The following is a 25,619-nucleotide window of genomic DNA, read 5'->3' on the forward strand; positions in this document are numbered from 1 at the left end:
CAAGGCAGTAAATTCAAAGTTCTTTAACTAGGAACTGGTTATGCTTAGTCTCTCTCTGAAGAAACAGAAGTATTGTCCAGCTTGAGTTGTAAACATTTTATCCAGTTTTATCCACTGTAAATCAAAATGTTCTCAGTGCTGGCAAATAAGGTGAAGAATTTTTAGCTTATGAAGAGAACTGAACTGAACTGAACTGAACTGAAATGAAATGAAATGAAATTAAGGCCAATATTTCTCTTCATCATTAAACTTTATTTGCAGCATGTTCCATGCGTGCTGGGCGACTCTTTATGAATTCTCTTTAAAATTACAAATTATCTTCATGAACCTTGATATAAGACATTATTTTTCCTATTAGTATAGATAATATTGAAGAAACAAGCTAAAGTAATTAGAAATCATTACATCAGTTGCTATTCACATACATATCAAATATGGTATACTCTAACCTCAAAACTTTATAATCCAAATGTGTGATGTGTGAAACTAAGGAAGGGATATTCAGATAAAGAGATGGAAAATAAGTTAACAAGATTACCCAGTGTTTGGTGTGTGGTATGTAGCACTTGTAAAGTTGATATTGTGTTAATTTTAGTAAATGAGTAATAGTATTGTGAAGTATATGGTAGTTAGCAAATATCTGGCTTGTTCTGAGAAGAGTGGAAACGTAGTCCTTGTGACAACAGCATTGCTTGGAATTGCATGTGGTTTGCATTGGAATTGTTTCAAATCTGGAAATTCTCTGCTGAAGTTTACTGTTCTTAGAAAGGTCATTTTCAATATAGGAAGACCATGGATCAGATGAAATATTTTACTGGCTGTGAGTCTTGTATGGAAAGTCTTTGTAGAAAGCAATCATTACAAAAACTGCAAGATAAACATGTTTTGAATACTACATGTTTTATCTCCCAGTTGTTACCATTGTATATGTCTTTCTCAGGATGTAATGTCAGGTTGCACCCAATCCAGTACAGCTTTACATTTCCTTGATCTTCTAGGCTTGGCTGGAAGCTCATGTCCATTTCTTGCAAGTAACAATTGCTTACATAAACCAGTTTGTTTCACTGATATACATAAAGTCTATTTTATCTTTTTTAAAAAATGAGTTCATTTTCTGTCAGATCAGTGATCTTATCCACTTCCTTCTTTGATTACATTGATTATATTTGAAGCAAATGAAGGAACAACTGCATGGTATGAAGTCTGCTCCAAAAGTAATGCCCTTTATTTTGTTATGTTGGTCCATGATCTCAGAGGTGGATGTTGATAGTATGACAGTGTTCCCCTTTGTGTCTTGTTACGTTTTGTTGCCATGTAACAAATGGCAGCAGAGGGGCAGTCTGACAAAATGACATCTGACATGGAAGTGTGTATAAAGAAAAGTTCTACAACTGAAACCTTACATGAGAAGAAAAATTGCACATTCATTGATGTTCACTGATGTTTGCTGAACGTTCACGAAGACCAAACAGTGGTTGTTAGCACAGTGAGGCAGTGGGTGGTGTGTTTCAGCAGTGACAACAGATGCATGAAAAATAAGTCACATTCTGGATGGCCGTGCACAGCTGGTGCAGATTTTTACAAGCATGGCTTGCACGTTCTTGTTCACCTCTGGTACAAATGCATAGCTTATGGTGGTGACTATGTTGAAAAATGTGTTTTTTGTAGCTGAGAATTTGCTCTATAAAAAAGTGTTATTGCACTTTTTGTATCTTTTGTCATTTCCATGGAAACATTTAGGAAGCATTAGTTTTGGAGCGACATATATACGTGGTCCAAAAAAGGGGAATAGTGAACTACTCTGCTCTGCTAACATAGTCTATAATGAAACCAAACCTTTATTTCTATAATGAACAGATTAGTAATCAACATAAAAGTGTTAACAGATTAGTACTGGCTTTGCTATTGAAATCAGTTAGTGTCATCCATTTGCTTTTATCTTACATGTATGTAATACATGGTGGTATCACAAAAGTGATGGTAACAAAGCAAAAAGTTGCCAAAAAATAAAAACTAAAAACATTTACTATATCCTTAATGTGACAGGATTTACTTTCAACAGCAGTCAGACCAGTTATATTATGGAAATGCAAAGAAAATGTTTTGTTACAGGATCACATACAAATCCTACTGTTTGTGTACTACTGTCAACATTTACCTTCTTTAGCAAAGTTCAGTGTTATTTCCCATGCTGTTACCAGCTTATCTCATGTTTTAGATTGCCCCCTATCCATATCACTGTATACATGTAACCTTGTGTTTGCACTCTAAATCAGATAAAAAATTACTGGCCTTGCTTTATGCAAAATAATTATTTCATTTCTGTTCACATAAACCACTTTATGTAGAATCAGCCTTATGATTTTTCTGTGTATCTGACAATGTAGTGTTTCAACTGGATTACACCAATCAGCTGTTTAACAGAAAGAAAAGTAGTAATACTAGTCATAAAACTACACATTATTTATTTATTTGTTTTCTGTTTGTTTGTTTGTTTAACAATAATTGAAGTTTAAAAACCACGTGGATGTGGCAGTTGTCACTCTAGAAGTAATTCCATTAGAGCAAGCAAAAGCCATCACATATTATTGGATTATTAGAGGAATGCATATTACTTTGTAAGGCACTGATTTTAGATGCTTAAATCTTGTATTTCCACAATAACTTCTCCTGGTTGGATTAGTTGTTAAAGGCTGGAGATAGCAGAGGTTCCTTTCATCTTCATTATCTTAGTTTATCCTAGATCTCTAAAATTGCTATTGCTCTTTTGCACTGTGAGGACGAGTACAAAATCATTCATGTTTTTGTTCCAATTTATTGGAGAGCAGTAGTAATATCATATAACAGAATTGCCAAGATTTGTACCAATTGGGAAAATACTAAGCAGATTTAGGATAGGAACTCATGATCTAGTGGAGACTGTACTTTCAGTTATTTCAGATGGCTGCAAAAGAAAGAAATGACTCTGAGGGAGAGCTTGAACTATTCTACACTGACTGTTTATGAGTTAGTAGAAATCCTGGTTAAATTACATCTGTACACACAGAATAATTAATCTGCATTCCATCTACATTGCCAATAGGAATTTAGTCTATACTATCCTGTTTTATGAAACATGCAGCTCTGAAATGAATTAAGCACATTATAAATGACTTTAAATATTATTTTGTGGACAGTATCAATTAGTTGAAAAGGATGAATTGTCTATCTTGATTTTCATTCTGTTAAAGCTTATTTCAGAATAGCATCATATTCTACATTCAGTATGGCTTTCCATTTTCATGGATCCTCTATCTACGTCATCTATTTTGATTTAAGCAAAAATTAGGAATGCCTTAGTCATTGCTGAAGCTGTATTCGTTCATCTATTTTAAATTTCCTGGTAATTTTATTGTATTTTATTTTCTAAGTCACTAAGAGATTTTGTTTTGTCTTGATTTGTTTTGTAATGCACAGCACTAGGGAAAATTAATGGTTTTATCATCTCAGACAAAAGTAATACTAGCAATACATAGAAATGTATTGAAGAAGGAAAATGTTGGGAAACAATCAATTATATACAGCCCTTGAGAAAATTAAATTTTGGCTTGAATGATTAATGTACAGTGTCTCAAGAACTCACTGAAACCCATCTTAAACTTCTTGATGTGATCAATTCCATTTTATTGCTGTGAGATTTATGCAGTAAAATAAATAAGTGGTTGATTTATCTTAGTATTCCACTTGCGACAAAGCGTAATAAGGGTTGAAGAAACAGGAACGCAACTACTGTATGGAAAAGAACTGATGGTATGCTAATATTGTTAAGTGATATTTGAAGATTATAGTAATTTTAGACTTTATTTTTTGTAGTTTTAATGGTTTCTGAATGAATCTTGCACTTCAAATAAGGATTCAATTAAAGCAACTATTTTTGCATTCAAACTTTAATATTATATATGCCATGTAAAATCCCAGAGTTTTAGGAAGTTTAAGATTATGCATCTCGAATGGAAACTGATGTTCTCTGTTTAAGTCAAGAATAAGCAGTGCAATGGAAATGTATTACAAACTTCCTAGGTGTTTTCTTTCCAAACCATGTGCTGGAGATACATCACTAGGATGAAAGAGTCAGCTATTTTCTCTACGTATATTGTACACAGCAGTTTTCTGATGCAGTCAGAAAAAAAAAAGTAACAATGAGGAGGAAAGATGCTTGTCCAAGATAGAAACTGAAATTAAGTCTGGACAATGCAGAAGATCAGAAGAGACACCGTGTAGAGTGTATGGGGATCCTTTCCTTCCCAGTATCATTTTATGAACAGCTGAACGCAGCAGAGTGAGTTAACGGGCTGAAGAGATAACAACTGAGTGGAAGACTAATCAGTTTGTTACACTGTGTTTGTGGGAGGAACTCTTCTTTCCTGACTATGTTTTCAGAATAACAAAGCTTCTTATGCAGGTTTTTTGTTGTTTGTGTGCATACATATTTAATGATCCCATAAACTTTAACTTGAGGTGTGCATCAAGTTTTAACCTCCCAACAAAATATATTTAAATTATTTTCTGAAGCATGGCACAGCCTGTTATTCTGTGTCCTATTTTACCCTCTATTTCTTCCATATAAATTCAAGTGAACAGGTGATAATTATGAAAAGTGTGCTCAAGGAAGATAGAAAGGGATTTCTTTGAAAAACAGACTGCATGTGCTTACAGGGCGGTTGATTTCTACTGGATATCTCCCGTCGTAAGGTCATGTCAAACACCTGTGTTACTTACAAGTGAAAGTCAGAGAGGAGAAAATAAACAATCTCCTACAAAGTAGTATTCGTTAAGTAGCTAGGTCAGAATGGAAGTTGTTTTTTTATGTATTATAATTCATAGGACTCTCTTTTGTTTCTGTTATTAGCATTGGATATATGTGCAAAAAGAAGCTTCACCAAACTTTTTTGTTCTCCACTCTTTTTATGCTACATGAATGTAAAAAACAGTCTTGCCAGGGATGAACTGCAAAACCACAAGGAAATTTTTCATGCGTCTGCTACCTTCAGTAGCTATCCATCCACAGCATAAATGCCTTAAAGTTTACTTTCTTCTTTCTCCAAGAGGGAAATAATTGAATAGATGTAATTCAATCTAGGGAAATGCATTTGAAGGCAGGAGAATAGACTTTAAGCTGTTTTTATTTTTATTTCTCCTATTATAAGGGTTTTTTTCAGCTGTCTTACAGAGTCAGTCACACACCTTTTATACCTTTTATTTTCCATAAGGAGTTGCGTGGTTTCCTTTCACTTCCCTTGAATGAAAACAAATATATGAATTTGGTATGTGCTGAGGTGCAGGCTGGAGTGAGAATGCATTCCAGCGTCATAGATTGTCTCTTGATCACATTCTGTCCTACGGAGTGTAAGTCATTGATTGCATATCATGGGCCTTAAATCAATGGCCAGTAATGGGCCCCAAATTTGCTTTAGAAATAAATTGAGGTTGATTCTGTCATCATATGAGATAGATCTGAATGACAGGTAAAGCTGTATTAAGGTATGAGACCCTATAGGAGACACTGCATCACATACAAGCCCCTGAGACACCAACCTTCTCATGTTCCTATGATGTCATAGAATCATAAAGGTCATCTAGTCCAACTCCCCTGCAGTGAACAGGAACACCTACAGTTAGATCAGATTTCTCAGAGCTCAGTCCTGACCTTTAATGTCTCCAGGGATGGGGTATCCACTATCTCTTTGGGAAACCTGTTCTCGGGCTTCACTACCCTTATTGTAAACAACTTGTTTTCTTACATCTAATCTAAGTCTAAGCCTCCCTTCTTTTAATTTGAAACTATTTCCCCCGATCCTATTATAGTAGACCGTACTGAAGAGTCCTTTTTCTTGTAGACCCCCTTTAGACAGAGAAAGGACAGTATCAGATTTTCCCGGAGCCTTTTCTTCACCAAGCTCCAGTTCTCTCAGCCTGTCCTCATAGGAGAGGTCTTCCAACCCTTGGCACACCAAAGACAGGTAGCTTAGCCAAATGAGACAACTCACCTCCCTTTGTGTATTATATCCCATTTTTGGTAGACAGTGAAGAAGGTGGTATGGAAACTCCACTCTCCTTACTCATCTTTGTGTGTTTGTGACAGGTAAAACATGAAAAAAGGCCTTTTTTATCTCCTTGAATTTTGAGTTGATCAGACAGCCCATGAGTATCATATAGGAGTAGCAGATACTCTGTGCTAGCTGGAGCACTTTAAAAATTGCCTTGTAGAAAACGTATTTTTGAGGCCATATCCCATCCAAAGAGAAAGAGTAAGCATTTGGGTTATTTTTTAATGCATGGATATTTTTGAGGTCAGAACAAGATTGCCATTAAAAGTGATCGGCAATACTAAAAACTACTCCTTTTTGTTGTGTTTTCAAATACTTATTTTTCATTATTACAGGTAATATGAACAAAATATTTTGTTCCTGTAACTAATGAGTATTGTGATCATACAAGCAATCAAACAGAGTACGCATTAGTGGGTCATGAATGCAGACTGTGTATTAGAAACTCACTTGCTTTTCACTTTCTTCTGTGCAATATATGGAGATGGAGCTATAGAGCAAACATCAAATATGACCTCTTTGCCTACTGGACTTACTTGTGGAATTAATTATTGTAATATTTACTGTTCATCTACTGTGTACATTATTGATTGTAGTTAAATAAGTGCAATAGTATATTATTCAGGTAAGCTGCAATTCTTAAGCAAAATTTCTTAAGCAAAACTTCCTAGAATCATGTAATATTCTTTAAACAGCGGATTTTCTGGTTGTTTCTCTGGAGTAGACACTATATTTGTTCAATTTGCTCCAAGACCTAATTTCAGTAATCGGAAGTAACATTTTAATTTTTTTAAATGGTGCTCACTTGTTCTGTGGCTAAATCAGAATTCTCCAGCGAGGCAAGATTTGATGCTGCAACCCTAGTTGCTATATCTCAGATTCTTCACTGTTGAAATTTATATTTCCAGTAGTTTTTAACTTGGCTGGAACTACTGGAGGCTACACCTTGGACTAAAACTACAGAAACAAAATAGAATTTAAAGTATATTTGAAATCCAAATATGTTATGTGACAAGCTTAGCATTCTGGCAGAAACAGGTTATTGAATGACAGGTATTTGAATAGAACAGGCAGTCAGCATTGGTACTTGCAGTGAACTGTATTTCTTTTAAGGAGTTCTACATCTTAGAAGTTTAATGTTGTTTGCTTACATTAATTTAAGGTTGGAAAATGCTCTGTGATCAGTAAAATGTTGTTTAATCATTCATCCTTTATATACAAACATGGAGATTCTGTGTGTTCTGTTCATATTCTTTGTTTCCTGGTTGTGTGATAGAGACTGAATGAAGTAAATTCAGAGTCTGAAACTATTCTGCAAGAAAATTTCAAAAATCTCTAGATCCTTTCAAAGGAATTGTTAAAGGCAGTTGCTCTTCAGTTATTTAACTTTGGCTCAGTTCTCTGTTCTATCATTTTCTGTATAGAGAAGTATTTGTGTGGATCAGTGAAGTTTCAGCCTCTGTATCTGTTGAGGTAATTCTGAATTCAAATCCTGCTTTCCAGTCTGTTCAGTATCCCTCTCAGCATCGTGTTGTTGGCTTATTAAGACAATCTGAAATGCACCTTCCAAGTACTCCAGAACATTCTGCTTAAATTCCTCCTAATATACTTGAGCACATTCATAGCTAATCTCTAAGTAGGGATATCTATTGTGATAGCTAATAGTTTTGCTAATATTGGCTAATATCGTATTTTACTGTTTAGCTTATAAGAATGACGTGTTCTTTGGTAACCATTGATAGAAAATGAATGTTTGTTTCAATTTCTAATTGGCACCACCATGATCACTGACTTGGAGTATACAAATGTATCAAATTCAAGAATTCTAACTCTGCACAGTAGATGCTACTACATAAATCTTTTGTGATACATTCAGGAAAGCTTCTGACATTTTTTTCTCCCATTTTAATTTTACTAGACCATCTTGTAGAGCTCATCAAAAGCATTTGGTCGAGCTTTTTGAAGGCAGGTATGACCCTAGGCATTTCAATTAGCCCTACATGCCTACAGTGTAGCTTTGCTATGGAAAACATCTGTAAAATGGCTTTGCAGATTTCTGCTCTCCTTGTGCTTCAGCAATTCTTAATCAAGTTAACTTCATTAAGAAAATAAAATTAATTATTGGTGAGAATGTCTTTTGTAGAGATATTCTTCAATGGAGAGTAAGACTCATCAGGATTAAGAGATGCTCAGTAGGATATCTACTCGTCTATCGTATGCAAAACCTGTTAGCATTCTTCGCACCTCATATACACATTTTCCTTGAATCCTGTGATATCCTATTTATCATACCTTTCAGATTGTATTTACACTGAATGACACGAGTGATATTTTCTGAGTAATTATTCTGTTATGCTACAGCATTCAAAATATTCAGCATCACTTTCAGAAACCATTTGAGCTTATGAACTCATTCAGCTTTATTCATTGTGACATTTTTTTCATAACTTCTGAAGTATATAACCTGTGGTCATTATAGAGGCGAGTATTCTCTAACAGAGAGGTCAAGAATATGTATTTTAAATGTTTTTCAGTAGTTTTGATGAGTTCATAAAGGCACAAATGTTAATAGAAGCACATCTTTGCACCTTAGAAGGTGCAAAGAGAGATATGGGTGGAAAAAGGCCTTACTCAAATCCTCTTGTGTGGTATGTTTGTGTATACTACTACCTCACCTTTCTGTAACAATAGCATAAAGGACTCAAAGTCAAAGTCAGAATCAGGAGGTTTCATTTTGTCTGAATGTTATTTTGCATTCAGAAACATCTGTCTGGGGACTAATATTTCTGGGAACTGCTGTTTTTTTTCACTGTACAGAGTGAATTTATCTGAAATCAGCTTTTCTGCTCTTACTCTGTGCAGACTTTTGCCTGCTGATACAGAATCATAGAACAGCTTGGGTACTTCTATGAGTAGACTGATTCCTTTTATAAGGAACCTACTGATCTGCTGCTATTTATACCTGTGGGAGACAGTTCCCACAGGTGTTATCCTGCTTAACTACTGTAAGCTACAGTTCCTAGTGAAGAAAAGTGGGCAGTTATCCATGATCTTTATAGCCTATTCAGGTTCCTCAGTATTCACTACATTAAAGCATCTGAACATGGCATGCGGGAGTAATGAATTGAACCCTTAGACTTCATAGAGAGACCTAATTAAAAATAGTTACTGATGAGGTAGGACGCTTGTGTTCTATTTTCTTTTCAGTGTGGGAGTTTGAAATCTACCTCATCTCTGTTCTGTTGTTAAGGCAAGGGAGAACAAGCACTAAACCTTTTCTATATTAGATTTACCGCTGTGTAGCCAGAAGCATTGCAAACAGAAGGGAAAACATAATGCCACAATCTAGCACAGAAGATGTTCTTTTGAAGCAATCCCTTAAAAAAGTAGGGAGAAATTGCTTGAGCATTTCTTTACATATCATCTCATTAAAAATAGACTTGAATCTGTGAACAGGTTGACATTGCACTGTGAGACATCCACCAAAGAAGTACTAATCAGAACTTGCAGACTCACACAATTCAGCTAAGTGCTTCTCTGATAAAATCTGTAATAAAATTTAATAACTATTGTTCTAACAGCCATACTACCAAAAATTGCACCTAAATCTGTCTCAGTCCTCTTATCTCTTGCTATGATTCTAAGTGTTACTGAAGCGTGCTCCTTATTTCCTCTTAAGAATCCCAGTGAATACCTTTATTTTCAGTTTATAGGTGATAGTTGTAAAACTTAAGGACTTAGCCAAGAATTTAGTTTACCTTCCTTGTTTTCAGATTCAAACAGTGCTTTCCCTAAATCACTAAGCAGATGTGTTCTGACAGAGCTTTCACTTTAGGATGCTTATGTTATATTTTTCCTGAGCACGATATCCGTTACAGAGCTGTCTGGGAAATAAGCCAGTTATAATGGTCCCAAGAGAATCTACAGGATTGCAGAATAGGGAAAAAAACAAGTGTACTTATTTAAATATATGAATGTTTCTCAAATTGGCACAGCAAATGTCAATTGACAGATTTTGATGAATTTTGGCACTAATTTCAGATCAAACTAGGAATAAGGCTTTAATTTAAAATGTATTTATCTCTTTATTGACATTAATACAGGTCTCAGTCTGTAGTTGCTGAGTTGTCTTTCCTCATTATCCATGCCTTCTTTTTCTATTTTCTATTTTTTCAGATTTTAATGCTGTTTGGGTATTTTTGTCCTTTCAGGCATCTGTATATCTCATCTGTGAGCAGAGCATTTGCTAAGAATTATAAGATCGTTTTCAAATCATCTTTTGATGGCAAAGTGCATAGTTGCAGTTTAAATGTATTTGGCCATGAGTGTCTTGTCTATCTTTGAGAAGGATGACCTCTGGCAATAGAGATTTATTTAATTAATTAAATATTTTCATCTGGAGTCAGCCCAAAGGGTTCCAGATGTCAGAGCTCTGACTTATCATAGTGCCAGATTTTAAATGAAAGGTCCCTGGAACAGAGTTTATGTATTGAATATGCAGATACTCTACCATTTATAGAACACCAGTAAAATCAAATATTAGCATAAGTGCATCTTAAAATGAAAAAAATCACTATGTCCTGTTACTTGTTGATAGAGACCTTTTGCTTTTTGAAAGTCAATATGAAAAATATATAGGGTTAATTAGGCATACTTTTATCAGAGTACACTTAAAGTCTTTAACCAGCATATACTGCAGGAAAATAAGCCCTACATGCCTCCTCTTTTAGGCAACTGTGTACAAGTGCAGAGTTTTTAGATGGGAAAGAAGAATCAGAAATAAAATTTAACTGTCTTTTCCTAATTGTTAAATAAAGGAACAATGAAATCTATAACTAATAGTACTTGTTAAAAGTTGAAATTATTAGTTATTTTTGACATTGAAATGTTTCAACACTTTTAATTCTTGTAATTCATAGAAACTTTTTACTTTTTCACATTTTTTTTTAATTTTCAATACTCTTTTGAGATTATTTTATGGCACAACAGTAGCAATTAAAAACAATGTAGTATTTGGACTAGATGATCTCTGAAGATCCCCTGCAACTGACCTGTTCTGTCCTTTCGCGTGTTTTTTTTATCTACTGGTGTGCTGTAAGAAGATTTATTGATGAAATCCATTTTTAGGTATACATTTTATTTTGTGGTCGTTTTAGTTTTGAACCCTAATGCTACTTAACACCGCTTAAAACACTTAGATCAAAGAGTCTCCTGTTTGTACTGTAATAAGAAGAGGCTAAGCATCAAATGTACTAATTAGAGAAGCAGCTGTTCTGCTGTTAATATCCTGGCTTGAAATAAATTTTTCGAGGAACATGAAAAGCTCATCTGATCTTTAGAAGTTGCATATCATACAGCTGTATATTAAAAACAAAACAACACAAAATAAAAAACATTTATCTGGATAAAGGTGTCAAATGCACCCTCAGTAAGTTTGCACATGAACACCAGAATGGGCAGGAATCTTGATCTGTGAATGCAGGAAGGCTCTCCAAAGGAATCTGGATAGTCTGGATTGATGGGCCACATCCAGTCTCGTGACACTCTTCAAGGCAAAGTACTGGGTGCTGCACTTGAGTCATAATCTGTGGAGAAGAATGGCTAGAAATTTGCCTGGCAGAAAATGACCTGGAGTCACTGATCAACAGCCAGATGAACATGAGCAAGCAGTGGTGAACATGAACATGAGCAACCAGGTGGCCAGGAGAGCCAGTGGTATCCAGCCTGTGTCAAAGGTAGTGTGGCCAGTGGGATTAGGGGAGTGGTTGTTCACCTGTGTGCAGCGCCAGCATCTGTGCCTTCATTACTGTGTTCAGCTTCGGGCCCTTCTCTACAGGAAGGAGGTTGAATTGCTGGAACATGTTCTGAGAGGAGCAATGAAAGTGGTGAAGGAACTATGAAACAGGATGTATAAGAGCAGGAGAGAGAACTGGGGCTGTTTAATTTAGAGAAAAAGAAGGTTGAGGGGAGACCTCGTCAATATTTACAGCTATCTGAGAGGAGATATCAGTGAGGTGGTGCTGGTCTCTTCATAAAGTAGGTAGACAGTCAAGTATTGGAATGAACTACCCAGGGAAGTAGTGAAGTCCCATCTCTGGAGGTATTTAAGTGGATATGGTTTAATGATGGAACTCAGAAGACCTGGTTAATGGACTTAGATGATTCTACAGTTCAATGCTTATTAAAATACTAAGATAATAATTAGTGACATCCAGATTCATTTCTCTATTTAAAGAACTTTCCAGTTATTTTTAGAAACTAGTTGCAGTTAGGTTTTTCTGTCGTCAGCAGTGAACCATAGGACCTTTTAAAAGGTAAAGCTTCATTTCATGTATAAGACAAAAGCAAGCATATTTTTCCCTTCAAGACCATCAGTCAATTCATTTTTAAAGCATTCGGAAGGATTTATTTATTCTAATTTGAAGCACCTATTTAAGATAACCAAGATATGTTTACATAGTGGCAGCATGCTCTGAAAAAAACAAACAAAAACATTGACACCTCGGACTATCTGCTTTTCTGTAAAAATTGTAGAGTAACTTTAAAATGAAATTTACTTTGAAATGAAATTTTAACTTTTTGAAATATCAATTTTTTCCTAAAGTGAAACAAATATAGTTTTTACATATGCCTGGCACCTCTTGAGTCCAGCAATGATAGAAACTTTCTAAAAGGATTTAATCATAGTGTGTAGAGAAAAGTCACAGCTGAACCTTACAATGAGATGTGATTGCAGGGTCAATTTTATGATTGCACCTTGCATAGCTGTCTTTCGACAGCATATTCCTGCTCGCAGTGTCATTTCCAAAGTGGTCCATGTGTATTTTACAGATTCTGTGGATCACTCCCACATTCTCTCCTACACACAGCAGATTTTCTCCACTACTTTAAAAAAATTAAAATATCATTTGCTTCTTTTCTCATTTCTGTTTAATTAGTGAAAAAGGGGCAATATTAGACAAACACAAACTATTCCTTGTTAATTAACCCTGATATACTGACATCTCCAAGAAACTCATGGCCTAAATCAAACATATTCTGAGGAGAACATACAGGTCTCATTGTCTGTAGAAGCTCAAACCAAATGATATAATTTGTGCGTTAGTCCTGTACTATATGACATGTAATTTCTGACCTCAAAGGAAAGACTGATCATTACTTCTTCCATCTGATATTTATGAAATGTTGCCTAGCATGTCTGGCAGAGTCAGTAATACATTTTCCTCTTTTTCTGTTTTGTGTCTTGTTTCTATAGCATCTGAGTTTTGTGTGATTTCTCATAAAACATTCTCAAGTTTCACCCACACAGGCCATCTGGACTGTAGTTAATATTTTAGGACCTATCCCTTTAACTTTGATGTACTTTCTTGTAACTGCTAAAACATGGTGATATCTCTTCCTTCTGTCTTGAGAACCTCCCCCTCACAAACCCAGACATATCAGAGGAACCAAGGGTTTGGTACTGCCAGCAGCTGAAGTCTTTCAAATATCTTGTAATTTCTTTTTTTTCAAATCTGAGAAAATATATTGTGAGAAAAAGAAATCTCTGCATTCTCAAGAGAAAATATTTTACCATAATGACAGGAATAAAGTCCTAACATCTCAAAATATTGTACTAAAAAATAAGTTTCATGTTGTTGGTTTTTGCAACCTATTTGTTGCATTAGGTAATACCATGATAAACAGCAGTGTACCATGCTGCATTTGACTGATGACATTGTCAATACTGTATCTTGGTCCCTATCTTCACCTGAACTTGTTTTCTTCTCATGTTCATTGAACTGCATCTGAGTAAATGTTTTATGAACCAGTAAGGTTCATTCTACTCCTACAGAGTTGGGATGTTCTGTGAGGACCATAAGGTGGTATATTTTGCTCTGATTTAACCCTGAAACGTATCTTAAATAGCTCAGTCACTTTTGCAATATTTTTGAGTCTGATGTTACTACTTATTTTGTTTATAATGTGAAAACAAACTTGAAAGATAACGGTCAGAAAAATGTTTCTAGGAAACAAACTGACAGTTCTCATAACACTTGTAATATGCATAGTATAGTAAGATACCAGCAATCTCATCCTTCTGAACTTCTGGGATTGTGTGATCACTGCAGTCATAATTCTCTCTTAAGGATGGGTCCACAAAAATTTTTGAGTTTTTTTCACATATCCTTAGCCAGCTCACTTTTCAGGCATAGGAACTAATATTAAAATTTGGATCTCTTCTCTGCCATCTGTGTCTCTCAGCCCTGACAAAATGCTCAGTAATGGGAATATGGCTTGGGCAGCAATGCATGTGAACTTACGTACAATTCTAATGAGAAATTCATGGCCAAATGAGGCCAACAGAGTCACAAAGAGGAGCTGTGTGGTGTATCTGCAACTTGATAAAAGAGTAAGAGCAGAATTTATTTCCCTGACCTCGTGTATCCAGGGCATTCAACATATTCCGGGATTCTAAGATACCTTCAGGAGCATGCATGTAGGACAGAAAGACTTTTAAAGCAGCATTTGGAGATCAAGTTTTCTCAAAGCTCCAAGCGTCTGTGTTTAGACAGAATTGAACTCTAGATTTTGTTGACCTTCCCTGAGATAAAGTTTAATCATCACACGCATATATCCACATTTAAATCTCATAATCTCTAAATGTAACTCAAGGAGAACGTAATAGTGGAGAGAAGAGTTGTCATGAAAGAGACAATAGATTAGGAATCACTGAAATCTGATTAATAGAGGTTACTGTGAGGTGGAGTATTCTCGTCACTACTGCTAGTGGCATGTGAAACTTGGTAAGATGACAACGTTCTCCCTTTTTTGTCAAGTAAAGATCAAATTTGTTAGCTCTCCTGAGCTTCAGAAGTTGTATTGCAGCTTCTGTTATATAGTTCTGTCTGCTGTGTGTATGAAATTCATGGTAAATGATAGCAAATTCTTTGACATTTGCCACAGTTTATTTTTTCTCTTTTGTTGTTTGTTTTCAGTCTGCTGCAGAAATCTGATCACCATAGCATGCTTGCCAAAGTATCATAGAAACAGGGAAGGGAGGGAGGGTACTAGTGATTTTGCCAAATAATTTAGATCAAGTATACTGTAGACTGTACAGATCTCTCTGCCTAGAAAGTGACACATTGGTTTGCTTTTGAACTACTGTATTTCACACATTTCTAGTTTTTGTTTAAATATTTTTTATCTGTAAAGCAGAATGCAACACTATAATGCATTCAGGTGTCTGCTTGTCACTAAAGAATTTAAAAATATTTTAACTGGCTAGACTGGGATACTGATCCATAAATTCTGCACCTCATCCTTCTTCCAAGCTTTCACAAAGTCTTGCAAAACTGAAAACTGGAGATTCAGCATAAATGTATGAAAAGATATTTTAGATGGGATTATAAGACTATATCAGAAAAAAACAAACAAACAAAAAAAACCAACAAAGCGTTTTCTGAAAGGTAGTACAGGGGGACTTGAAACTCTACAAAAGTATGGGGATATCTTCACAGAATCATAGAATCATAGAAATGTAGGATAGTTTGGGTTGGATTAAAGTTGTCATTAAATAGAGGATTAATATACAATGTTTTATGCAAAATTCTAAACTCCTGTCTTTTTCCCTTTGTTGAAAAACAACCACCTTCAAAAAATCTTGAGGAAAATACTTGATCCGTCACCATATTTTCCACTGCCCTTTCTGCATATTTGTGGCAGAATGAAGAAATGTCTGCAGAAACATGTTTCTAATCTGATAAAAGACATGAACATAAACATTTTAAGGAATATATTTTTCCCTCTGATAAAGAACCTCCACGTTTCTCTGAAACCGGGCTGTCTCAGGAAAAGATTTTTCATCTTTTACAATGTGTCTTTGAGGGCAAGAGCTAAATCTTGTAAATCTGTTAACAACATGTAACGATCTATTAAACTAGGAATTTTTGTGTTTGAACTGAGTATAGAATCAGGATACATGCTTGTGTTTTTTTGCATGTGTATACAAGAAGATTGTCTTAGAACAAATCTGCTTTTAGAAACATTTACCTTCAGAAAATGTGCCCTTCTTTGCAATGATCATAAGGACTAAGAGCAGCAGAGGGCTTTATTCTAGTTCTGTGTCCACATGCATTTGAGCTTCATTGAAAACTTGTCTAGTTTTCCTGTCTTTGCCATAACTATATGTTAGTCCTACAGAAGACAATGCAGTACATGTTGTTTTGTTTTAAAACAGGGCTATAAAAAATTGAAAATTCTCCCACAGTCTTTACCTCAGCTTATATCCTTCCTTACACATATCCTTCCTCTCCTCTCAGTTCCCCACAATTGTCCACTTCCTAATTTCTCTTATGTATGACAGCAAAGTAGAGCAACTTTAAATACTGGGATTTCTTTTGCATACACGACATATTTGTAAAGATTGCTTGCTGAAAGTCATCTACTTTGCTTTGCTTTTTTTTTTTTTTTTTTTTTTTTGAATGATGTGAAACATGACTGCTTCCTTAAGCAATAATTGTCAGATGGAATGCATAAAGCAGACACAGCATGCCACTGGTGAATGCTGGCTATTCAGCTCCTCCACTAACTGTTGAAATTTCTATTTATAGCTCATGCTTTGTAAGTCAGAATTCTCGCTTAATGGATGAAATATCCAAATATTCAATCTAAAAGCATATTGCTTTTTTGTTGTATAATTCATTGAAGTTTAACTATTTTTACAATCAGTCTTAGGATATCACTGTCCCAATTTTATTGCGAGTGCGAGACCAACCTTTCTCCAGACCAGCTGCCTGTCAATCAGATGTCACTCACGGAGGCCCCTGAGCAATTCTCTCCTCTAATTAGAGATGGAAAAGTAACAGTTTAGATTTGTTCATGGATTTCAGTGCTGGCAGATGTGGGTTGTTGGCTTTTTTCTTTTTCCATCAAATAGACTAGTAAACCTTAAGTACGAGATAGACAAGACTGCTTCTAAATTTCATCATTAAAACTCACACCATCCTGTCCATGAAAGATATATGTATTTCTGTTGTGGCAATATAAGTTTTTGTTTTGTTTTTTTGTTTGTTTGTTTGTTTGTTTGTTTTTGTGGAAGATCACTATTTTGATAGATTTTTATGAGCACACAGAAATATTTAAAGCATTTTTTCACAGGAAAGTTAAAGGTTATATCTCTGTTAGGATATGTTAATAAGCTGTACACTCTCAATATAGGCATACAGGTATAAATATTCAGAATTTAATACCCATTAAATTTACTGCATTGTAATTAATTCCTAGATACAGTGGTGATTTAGTCTGAATCTGTCTTCTAGCACAGAGAAAATTCTCAGGAATGGAAAATCCATGTTATTTTTTCACTATCCTCAGTAAGCCCCTTGGCTATTCCTATATACTCTCACTCAAGTTAATATTGCAGTTGTTTTTATTTGAAGAGTCAAAGGGAGCCAGAGAAGTCATTTTTCAAGCTTACAATTCCATGCCAGTTACAAATCTCAGTTTTATCTGTTACTTAGGTTCATATGGTTCATACTGGTTGCACACCTCTAACTATTTTTAAAAAGTAAGAAGAATTCAGATGTAATTGGTTTATTGCTCAAAGCCTTAAGCTAGGGATATTTTGAGAGTGTTAGTTTCTTAGTACAGAAGAGAATGAAAGTACACTATTTTGCATTGTTACTCCTTACAAGATGTGTGATCCTCTTTACCCATTTTGTTTTTTCATGAAGCTGGCTTTGGATTTTCATAGGTGACAGAATGTGACCTGCCCTGCTCTGTTCTCTACAGTAGACCTGAATGCTCATACAGCCAAAGATCTTCCACCCTCACCCTTGCACTCAATGTCTTTGAATATTCCAAGTGTAGATATTCCTGCTATGATCTCTTTTGCTAGTTTCATTGCTTTTCCTTGGTCTAGATGCTTTCCTTGGTTTAGATGCTGCAAAGCAAGCTTTCATTATTATGCGTGCCTATTCTTGGGCTCTTAAACATGGGTGCTGTACACGTTCCAAAGCCAAATGTATTTCAGCTGAGTTCTAGCAATTTCATTCATTACAAGGATTACCTGATCAGAGGAATAGTGTCAAGGCCTTCACTAGTACTGACTGCAAGTAATTCAGTAGAAGGAAGGATGTATGATATAACCCAGCACATTCCAAGATCTTATAAGTTCAAAGAATATAATGTGAGAAAAGCTGGATTTTTACAAAAAAAGAAATAAAACATCAAGATGATAGATGGTCAGGAGAAGCCGAGAATATAGGTCTGGGAATGATATTTAAGGAAGAATGACACTTTTTGCTATTAGATCTGGACAAAATATTGATACTAAATAATTGATACTAAATAATTGTTACTGGAAAAAAAAAATAATCTTATTTGCAAATAATAAATACTCCTTTCTTCCTACATCTGATTTGAATAGTAGAAAGGAAAAACAACAACAACATCAACAACCAAGCCATCAACAAATAATGGCTCACAAAGAAAATGCATGTTCTTCTAAAAGATGCCTAATAGTTGCATTTTGTTCACTGTAATTCATGAATGCTACTTTGTTGGAGTGCAATTACACAGCATGAATACATTGTGGTACGCTACTCTACTTTTTATAAGCATATATCCACAAGCAGCCACTAGATCTGATGAATCTTATTATTAGTTCTGTGGACATTATAGTTTTACCTCTTGAAGATGTCCTTTCCATGGCTAGTTCAGTGTCAAAGAAGGAAGTATTACTAAGTAAAGTAGCTCCATGCATCTTTCCCTTATTTCTAATAATCACAGTCTCTTTCAAGTTAGATTAACTTGTCTTTTCCTGAAGGCTAAATCATTCAGTTTGAATGTATGAGCAGCATGGAGAAAGTAGGGGGATAGAAGAAAAATTGAATAATCTTTTTAGAGGGGCTATGGGAATTCTCAGCAAATTCAACAGGTCATTGCTACTGCTAGGATCATTGCCAGAAATTTACATTTTTATACCTGTGAAGCATGAGGTATCCTCCAAAGCAGGATAAGATTTCCTTGGGCATTTTGATGCTTTTTTAATATATTTTTCTGCATTATACATGGTTAGTTATTCAGGGACCTAGAACAGATAGCTGTGGAAGCAGAAGGGAAGGGACAGACATGCTGTTTATTGGCTTATAGTCAGTTGGTAAAAGCTTTGGAACTGTTTTCCACTATGAGTAGATTAGTGAGACAGGCTGAGCAAGCCTACATCCATCTTTGTGAATGACTTTGCTTTTTTTTTTTTAATTCATATAAAAATACAAGCAAAAATCAAACCATACCAAACCAAAACAAAAAACACCCAACCATTTACACTAGGGGGGGCTCTATGGCATCTTAAGACTCACAGAGACATTCCAGTGTAGTCAAAAGAGCAAAATACACAGTTCAGCTAAGTAGTTCAGCTGTTAGACAGCACTAAAATGTCTAAAATGATCAATTATATTGTAGGGATCCAGAATTTCCAGAAATCAGTGCTGGAAACATGTTAGATTGTTCAAATTGTCATCCTAGTTTGCAAAGGTAACTTCAACAGACAGTCATGTAATAGCACTTGGCTACTGTACCAAAAATAATAACTTTGGTTTGCTCTGTCTTTCATTGTTACTCTAAAAATACAGAGTGGAAATCAGAAGAAATTACTAGAGTTTAACCAGGCTTGACAATGAATTGTTGGTATTTATGTGAATTCCATTTAAAGCAAAAGGTCAGGCCACACATTCTTGAAACTCAGTCCTGACGGAAAATATTTGACAGCTACAGTAAGTGTGGCTAAGTTTTCTGGTTTGTGATCAGAAATTCAAATGCTTTAATTCAAAATTTGATTCCAGATTCTGCACTATACAAAGACATAATGCCAAAAATGGCATAACATTGTTGGAGCTGTGTGGTATTTCAGAGTTTAGTGTTCACATTGGGAATCTTACCGTGATGGTGGAATACCCTTGACAAATGCATTTAGTCACTCATCATTTGCCATTTACTGCAGTGCCTTGATGGATCAGTGCCCAGAAGCCACTGCACACCTCTTCAGCCTCTGTGTCGAGAGAAAGCACTTCAGTAGCTTTTCTGCAAGGAGTTTTTAACCCTTGCTTTTGAATTCTTGGGTATGTGGAAGGAAGAGGATGAAATACATGGGAGGGGCAACTTTCCCATTTTCCCTTGCAGTTACCAGCTGAGAGAAAAAAGATTTCTATTGAGAAAGCACATGGTAGATTTTGAGGGTTGAATGTGAGATGAGTTATGTTAGCAATCTAGTTCTTGGTTCATGCATGTTGAGTGCCAGTTTGTCCAGTGCACCATGAAGCAAGGGTGATCTCAGCAACGACTCAGGAAAAACAAAACAAAATGAAACAAAGATCATTGTGCAGAAAAAGTGACACAAAGGAAGGTTCGCCCCCACTGCAGTGCAGTGGGTGGCATCAGAACCTCTGGCTCTTTCAGAAAGAGGCAGAACCTACTGTCTGAAGCTCTGGGGAGAATTTCTAATTTCACTGAAGTCAGCAACAAGGAGAATTGTACAAAGATGCCTGAAACTAACATGATTCAGTTAATAGAGGTGGACAAAAACAAAACTTTGCACTTGGTAATTGATCCTGTTGCTCTCTTTAATTTGCTGTTGCTGCAAGTTCCCTAAGCAGAAGGAAAAAAAAAAAAAAAAAAAGAAGAAACTATGCTGACACATCGTGCCAAAGCTTTCAATGTTTCTGTGTATATTGTTATTTAATTTATAATTTGCACTGCAATCTGTATTAGTCCAATCAATATTATAGAAATTATTAACAAATAGTCATTGAGAGCACAGTTTTTCTTTAGATTTGCATTTCAGAAATGTGATATTTCTCATGGTTTGAATTGTTAGTATAAATAGCAAATAAGTCCTTTTTAAAGTCATTTTGGGATCCCTTTTCCATCTTGCCTGACCTGTCTGTTTTTCTGGGAAGTGGTTAACACAGCTGTCATGAGAAATCAAAGGGAAAAAAACAGGAGATGGGAGGGTAGTTGTACATTCCATCTCTCTTCTGTGGTCTCTTAATGCTCTCTTCTACCTACTCTCTTCCTTTTATCTGTTGTTCCTATTAGCTGTCTTTCTTCTTTGTGATGCTTTCATTAATAAATTATGTTTAAAATTCCCTTGCTAATATACACCTTTCTCTTTCCCTCTTTTCTTCCATCTTTTCCCATTGTCCAAAGTTGTAAATTCACTTCCTGTTCTCTAATCTGTTCCCCTTCTTGTAGTCATTTTATTTCAGTTCTGCTTCCTGCCCTGCCTCAGTGTTTCTTAAATACGTAATTCTTTCTCTTCTTCTCTCTTTCTTTTAAGGTGTTGATACCATATTCTCACAGCAAGGAAGTGCAAAGTGGGGATAGGGATAGCAGGAGTGGTAGGAAGCTGCTTTGTCATCCATGAGCTGACAGAGCAGCAGGTAACTGCAAATAAATGTGTCTGAATGAATTCTCTCTATCCTGGGACCAGTATGGTAAAGAAGCACACTATGAAAACACTGAACACAGTCCATCAGCAGTTCACGCTGTTGCTTATAGCTGTTGGGCCATTCCAACCTAATTCAGAAATGATGAAGCTAAGTCAGCCTAGTTCTTCACGCAGTAGTAGTTTACTTTCAGACATAATAAAGCATAAATCTTTTGCTTTCTGTCTTGCTGCTTAAAAAGTAAAACTACCTTTAAAGATGTGTTCTTTTCTAATAGGAGGAAAAATCTGGGATACTGTGAAAACCCCATGGAATAGCGTAATGGGGAAACAGAACTAATAGAAAGAAAACTTTAAAATTATTTATTTTGCTGATTGTATATTTAAAAAGGGGAATATACCACAATAATCATCCAGGTTTTTTGCCTTCAGCCTGTCTGAGGCCATGTGGTTTGGAGATCTGATCACTAGTCCGAAAACGAAAGGCTGTGTGCAAGATTTCTGGGGTGTTTTTTCCTGGAAAAGGTGAGAGGACAAAAGCAGAAATCTATGACATAAACTTAATGCCTTATAAGGAAAATATCCATTTATTTATTTGTTTACCTATCTATCTATCTTTGTAGATACATATAGAGAGAGATCCCTATGTTTCAAGCTGTCACTAAATTGGAGGCAGGTATTTCTTTTATCTGAGAATAAGGTTAAAAATTCTAAATTTGATGTAACAGCTTGAACTAAGTGAATTGGATTTTCGTATTTGTTTTGCTTGTTCACATTCACTGTTCAGTATTTTCTGGAGTTATGCATGGAATTTCCATCAGTAAAGACAATTCTACCTCTTTGGAGACAGAATGATGCTGTAGCAGAAGGTAGTGTTTGAACATTCAAACTGCATTTTGTAACAACCATTCTTGCTTAATACACCTCAAAATGTTTTGTGTCATACAGTGTCTGTGTGATTTTGAAATCATTTCCAAACTGATAGTTCGGGTGAGCATTATTAGCTGGCATCTTGTTGTACAAATCAATCATTACCTTCTCATCTGTGTTTGTGTTGTTGTTCAGTACTTTTATTTCCTCTATAGAGGAAGCTTTGGTTGTTTGTCTTTCAAACCAACACTTCTTTTTCAACAGCTTCCTTTCCTTTTTTTCTTTTAAATTAGCAGTCCTCTGCCAATTTTCTCTTTCTTCTTTATTTCTTCCTTTCTCTTTTTTTTTTTTCTTCTGCTGTGTAACTAAAGCAATTTTCAGATTATATCAGCTTTTAATAAGCATTATTTAAATTTGATTTGCACTTTTAAAAGCATCACTAGAGGGCAGTATTGATTAAATTAGCATACAGAACAACAGGCGCACTCTAGCGCTCAGTGAAAACTCGAAGGCAGAAAAGCCTCAAGTATAAATATACTTGCACTGTTAATAAATGACTGTCATACTCATTTTCCATCGTATTCTACATGTGTAAATTAATGGTCATCTTTATATCCATGTGTATTAGATATTGGTACATATAATTCAATGCAGGTAAAAGAACATTCTGGGTATTATTTTTATGAAAAAGAAAGTGCATGGAGCTTGCTAGAAAGTAGAAGGCATTGAAATTGTTGTAAATTATTATTTACATTCACGAATTTATTAGATATAACTATAATAGTCGTGATTTTTTAATAATAAATGTAAACAAAGGTTTATTATATGCTGTTTCTCAGGGAAAATGTTTGCTGTAAAAAATAAATATCTTCTAATTAATTAACTGTCTCCTTGAAGAAACTTAGAACAGAACATTTTAAAATAATGGACAGCAAAGATAATCAAAATTTTAAATGAAGACATTGACTCATTTGTTCTTATTGATTTACAGGTCTCCTGACAAATACAGCAACACAGAATCCTCGTAGGAGTGGTTTAGGCTCTGTGTGAGCTACTTAACTTAGTCAAGTTTCACTGCTGTGGACCATCATCCATTATATGTCATCAACTCAACTGTCTGTTTATCTGTATCTCATGAAAGACAGCATAATTTCTCTACATTATGAGCTAAAGTTTGTTCTACCATACTAAGGATCGCTGGACTAAGGAATATAGAAAAAAGAGATATGCTTGGGCATTAGCAATACAAAAAAGTTCATGGTTAATGTTTCATCTGCGTTATACACCACTGCTGGACTTGCTGTTACCTACATGTTTTAATCTGAAGAGTCTGCTACAATGAAGAGTATCATCCCAATCAGCCTTAGAGAAGACTGTTTTGCCTATGGGAGGACACTGAGGTGCAAAAGAGAAACTCTTCTTGTGCCCTAAACTGTCTGAATTGCTTTTATTTTCTTATACTTTCAATATATACAATAGACCAAAGAGCAAAATCTATTTTAAAGTGGACACAATCTTACTGTTAACAGAGTTATGTTGTTAAATTGTAGGGGGTCTCCACAAATACATGATTCCAGCTTTCACAAAGCTGAGATGTTGTCCAGCAGAAGTCTTTATGGAAAGCTGCAGTAAAAACTAACCCAGAGACCAGCTCTTGAAATGACACATTTGAGAGAACGTAATGGAGCACTGAAAGGAAATGACCTATGTTTGAAAAACTTGGGACAAAAAGAACATAAACTGTCTACAAGGCACCTTTATTCCTCTGTACTTAGATTGACTTTCTCGTACTAAAATCATTTTCAGTTTTAACCAGTTAAACATGCCTCTTCTACAGTTCCATTTTTGATAGTTAAAGTTGGATAATACAGTATTTGCAAAGAGCATGTTTGGTCATCTGTGGCCTATGTCTCATCTGATACACCATTTAGCACCAGAAAGCAAATTAAAGAGAAAACAAAAGTAACACTTGTTTGAAAGAGATCATTAAATGTATTTTGAAAAGCCTAAAGTTATATATTTAACAGTTTTTATATGTTGTATATTTGTAGAAAATCCTATTTAACAATTAACGTGATGACTCTGACAGTCATGACAAGTGGTTCAGAGTTAAGTTGTGTTTTATTACTTCAGTTGTCTCTGAAGTGACTGGTGTCGTTTGCTTTCTTCCATTGGGACATTCTGGATGTAAAGCATGACGAGAGAGGACTGTGTAGAAAAAGCAAAGAATAATGTTGTTTATATTACATAAATGCATTCAACCATTGCACTGTTAGAAGGCTTTTTTTTTAATTTTTTTTTAATTTTTTTTGTCTTTATGTACTGATAAAAATAGAGTGCAAAATATTTTACTCATTGCTCTTCATAGCAAGTTTTGTTTTTTTTTTCTTTCTCGCTCTCTCTCTCTGTTCTTCTCTTTCTTTCCCCCTACTTTTATGTAATACAGTCTAAGGGTCTGTTTGCAGCCTATTCCTTTCAGTGTTTACCTCATTATTAGAAAGCCCACTATTTTAGTATTATTGGTTAGCAAAAGTTTAACCAAGACAGCAAAGAAGAGGGGGGAAATGTGAAAAAACAGAGAAGCAACAACAAAAAAAAACTTATTCCCTTTTTATGTGTAAGTTTGGTTCGTGATAGTATGATACAATCAAGAAGGGAGCTTAATTTCTTCCTGGCAAATGTATTATGGTTTCAAGTATACTACCTAATACTCCAATTAACTTTTAATGTTATGCTAGTTCTATGCTACTAAAGAAAAATATATAGAGATTGTTCAAGTGACCATAGATGAAAGGTTCAAAAATGAAAAGTCAATTAAAGAACTTTTTTGAAGGCCTGTTCCAGTATAGGTCTCTGCTTATTTAATGCAGAAGTTGAAGGAAAGATGAAAGATAGATGATTTTGTCTTCAAATAAAATAAATATATACAAAATTATTATTTAATCGTAGGATTTTGACCAGTGTCAAGGTAGCAATTAAAGCCCAGCCACTTGAAAAGTGTTATGGACTGACTGCACTATAAATGACAAATGTCAGGTTTAAAATGTCATGCAATAAGTGATGGTAAATACATTTACTGTATATGTAGACCTCAAGAGCCAGATCCCTCACTCTACCAACTCTCTGTTTTGATTTATTTAAAAGGGAGTGTAGTAGCCTTATTTAGTTAACACAGTACAATTAAAGATGTTACATCATTTTGTTGCTTTACAGTATTCAGTTTTGTGTTGGTTCAG

At 35.1% G+C, this 25,619-nt stretch overlaps 1 protein-coding gene across 1 annotated transcript in view; it reads left to right on the plus strand.

Moving 5' to 3' along the window:
* TAFA5 (TAFA chemokine like family member 5) overlaps positions 1-24,656 on the plus strand; it is a 421,552-nt gene extending 396,896 nt beyond the window's left edge. The window contains exon 4 of the mRNA XM_042816048.1: positions 23,375-24,656. Coding sequence (XP_042671982.1) covers positions 23,375-23,383 — 9 coding nt within the window. The 3' untranslated portion in view covers positions 23,384-24,656. The remainder of the gene's footprint in view (positions 1-23,374) is intronic.
* The last annotated feature ends 963 nt before the right edge of the window (positions 24,657-25,619 follow it).

Source organism: Centrocercus urophasianus, unplaced genomic scaffold, assembly GCF_019232065.1.
Source record: "Centrocercus urophasianus isolate 14NV4802_14NV808 unplaced genomic scaffold, USGS_Curo_1.0 seq_15, whole genome shotgun sequence".
Taxonomy (NCBI): Eukaryota; Metazoa; Chordata; class Aves; order Galliformes; family Phasianidae; genus Centrocercus; species Centrocercus urophasianus.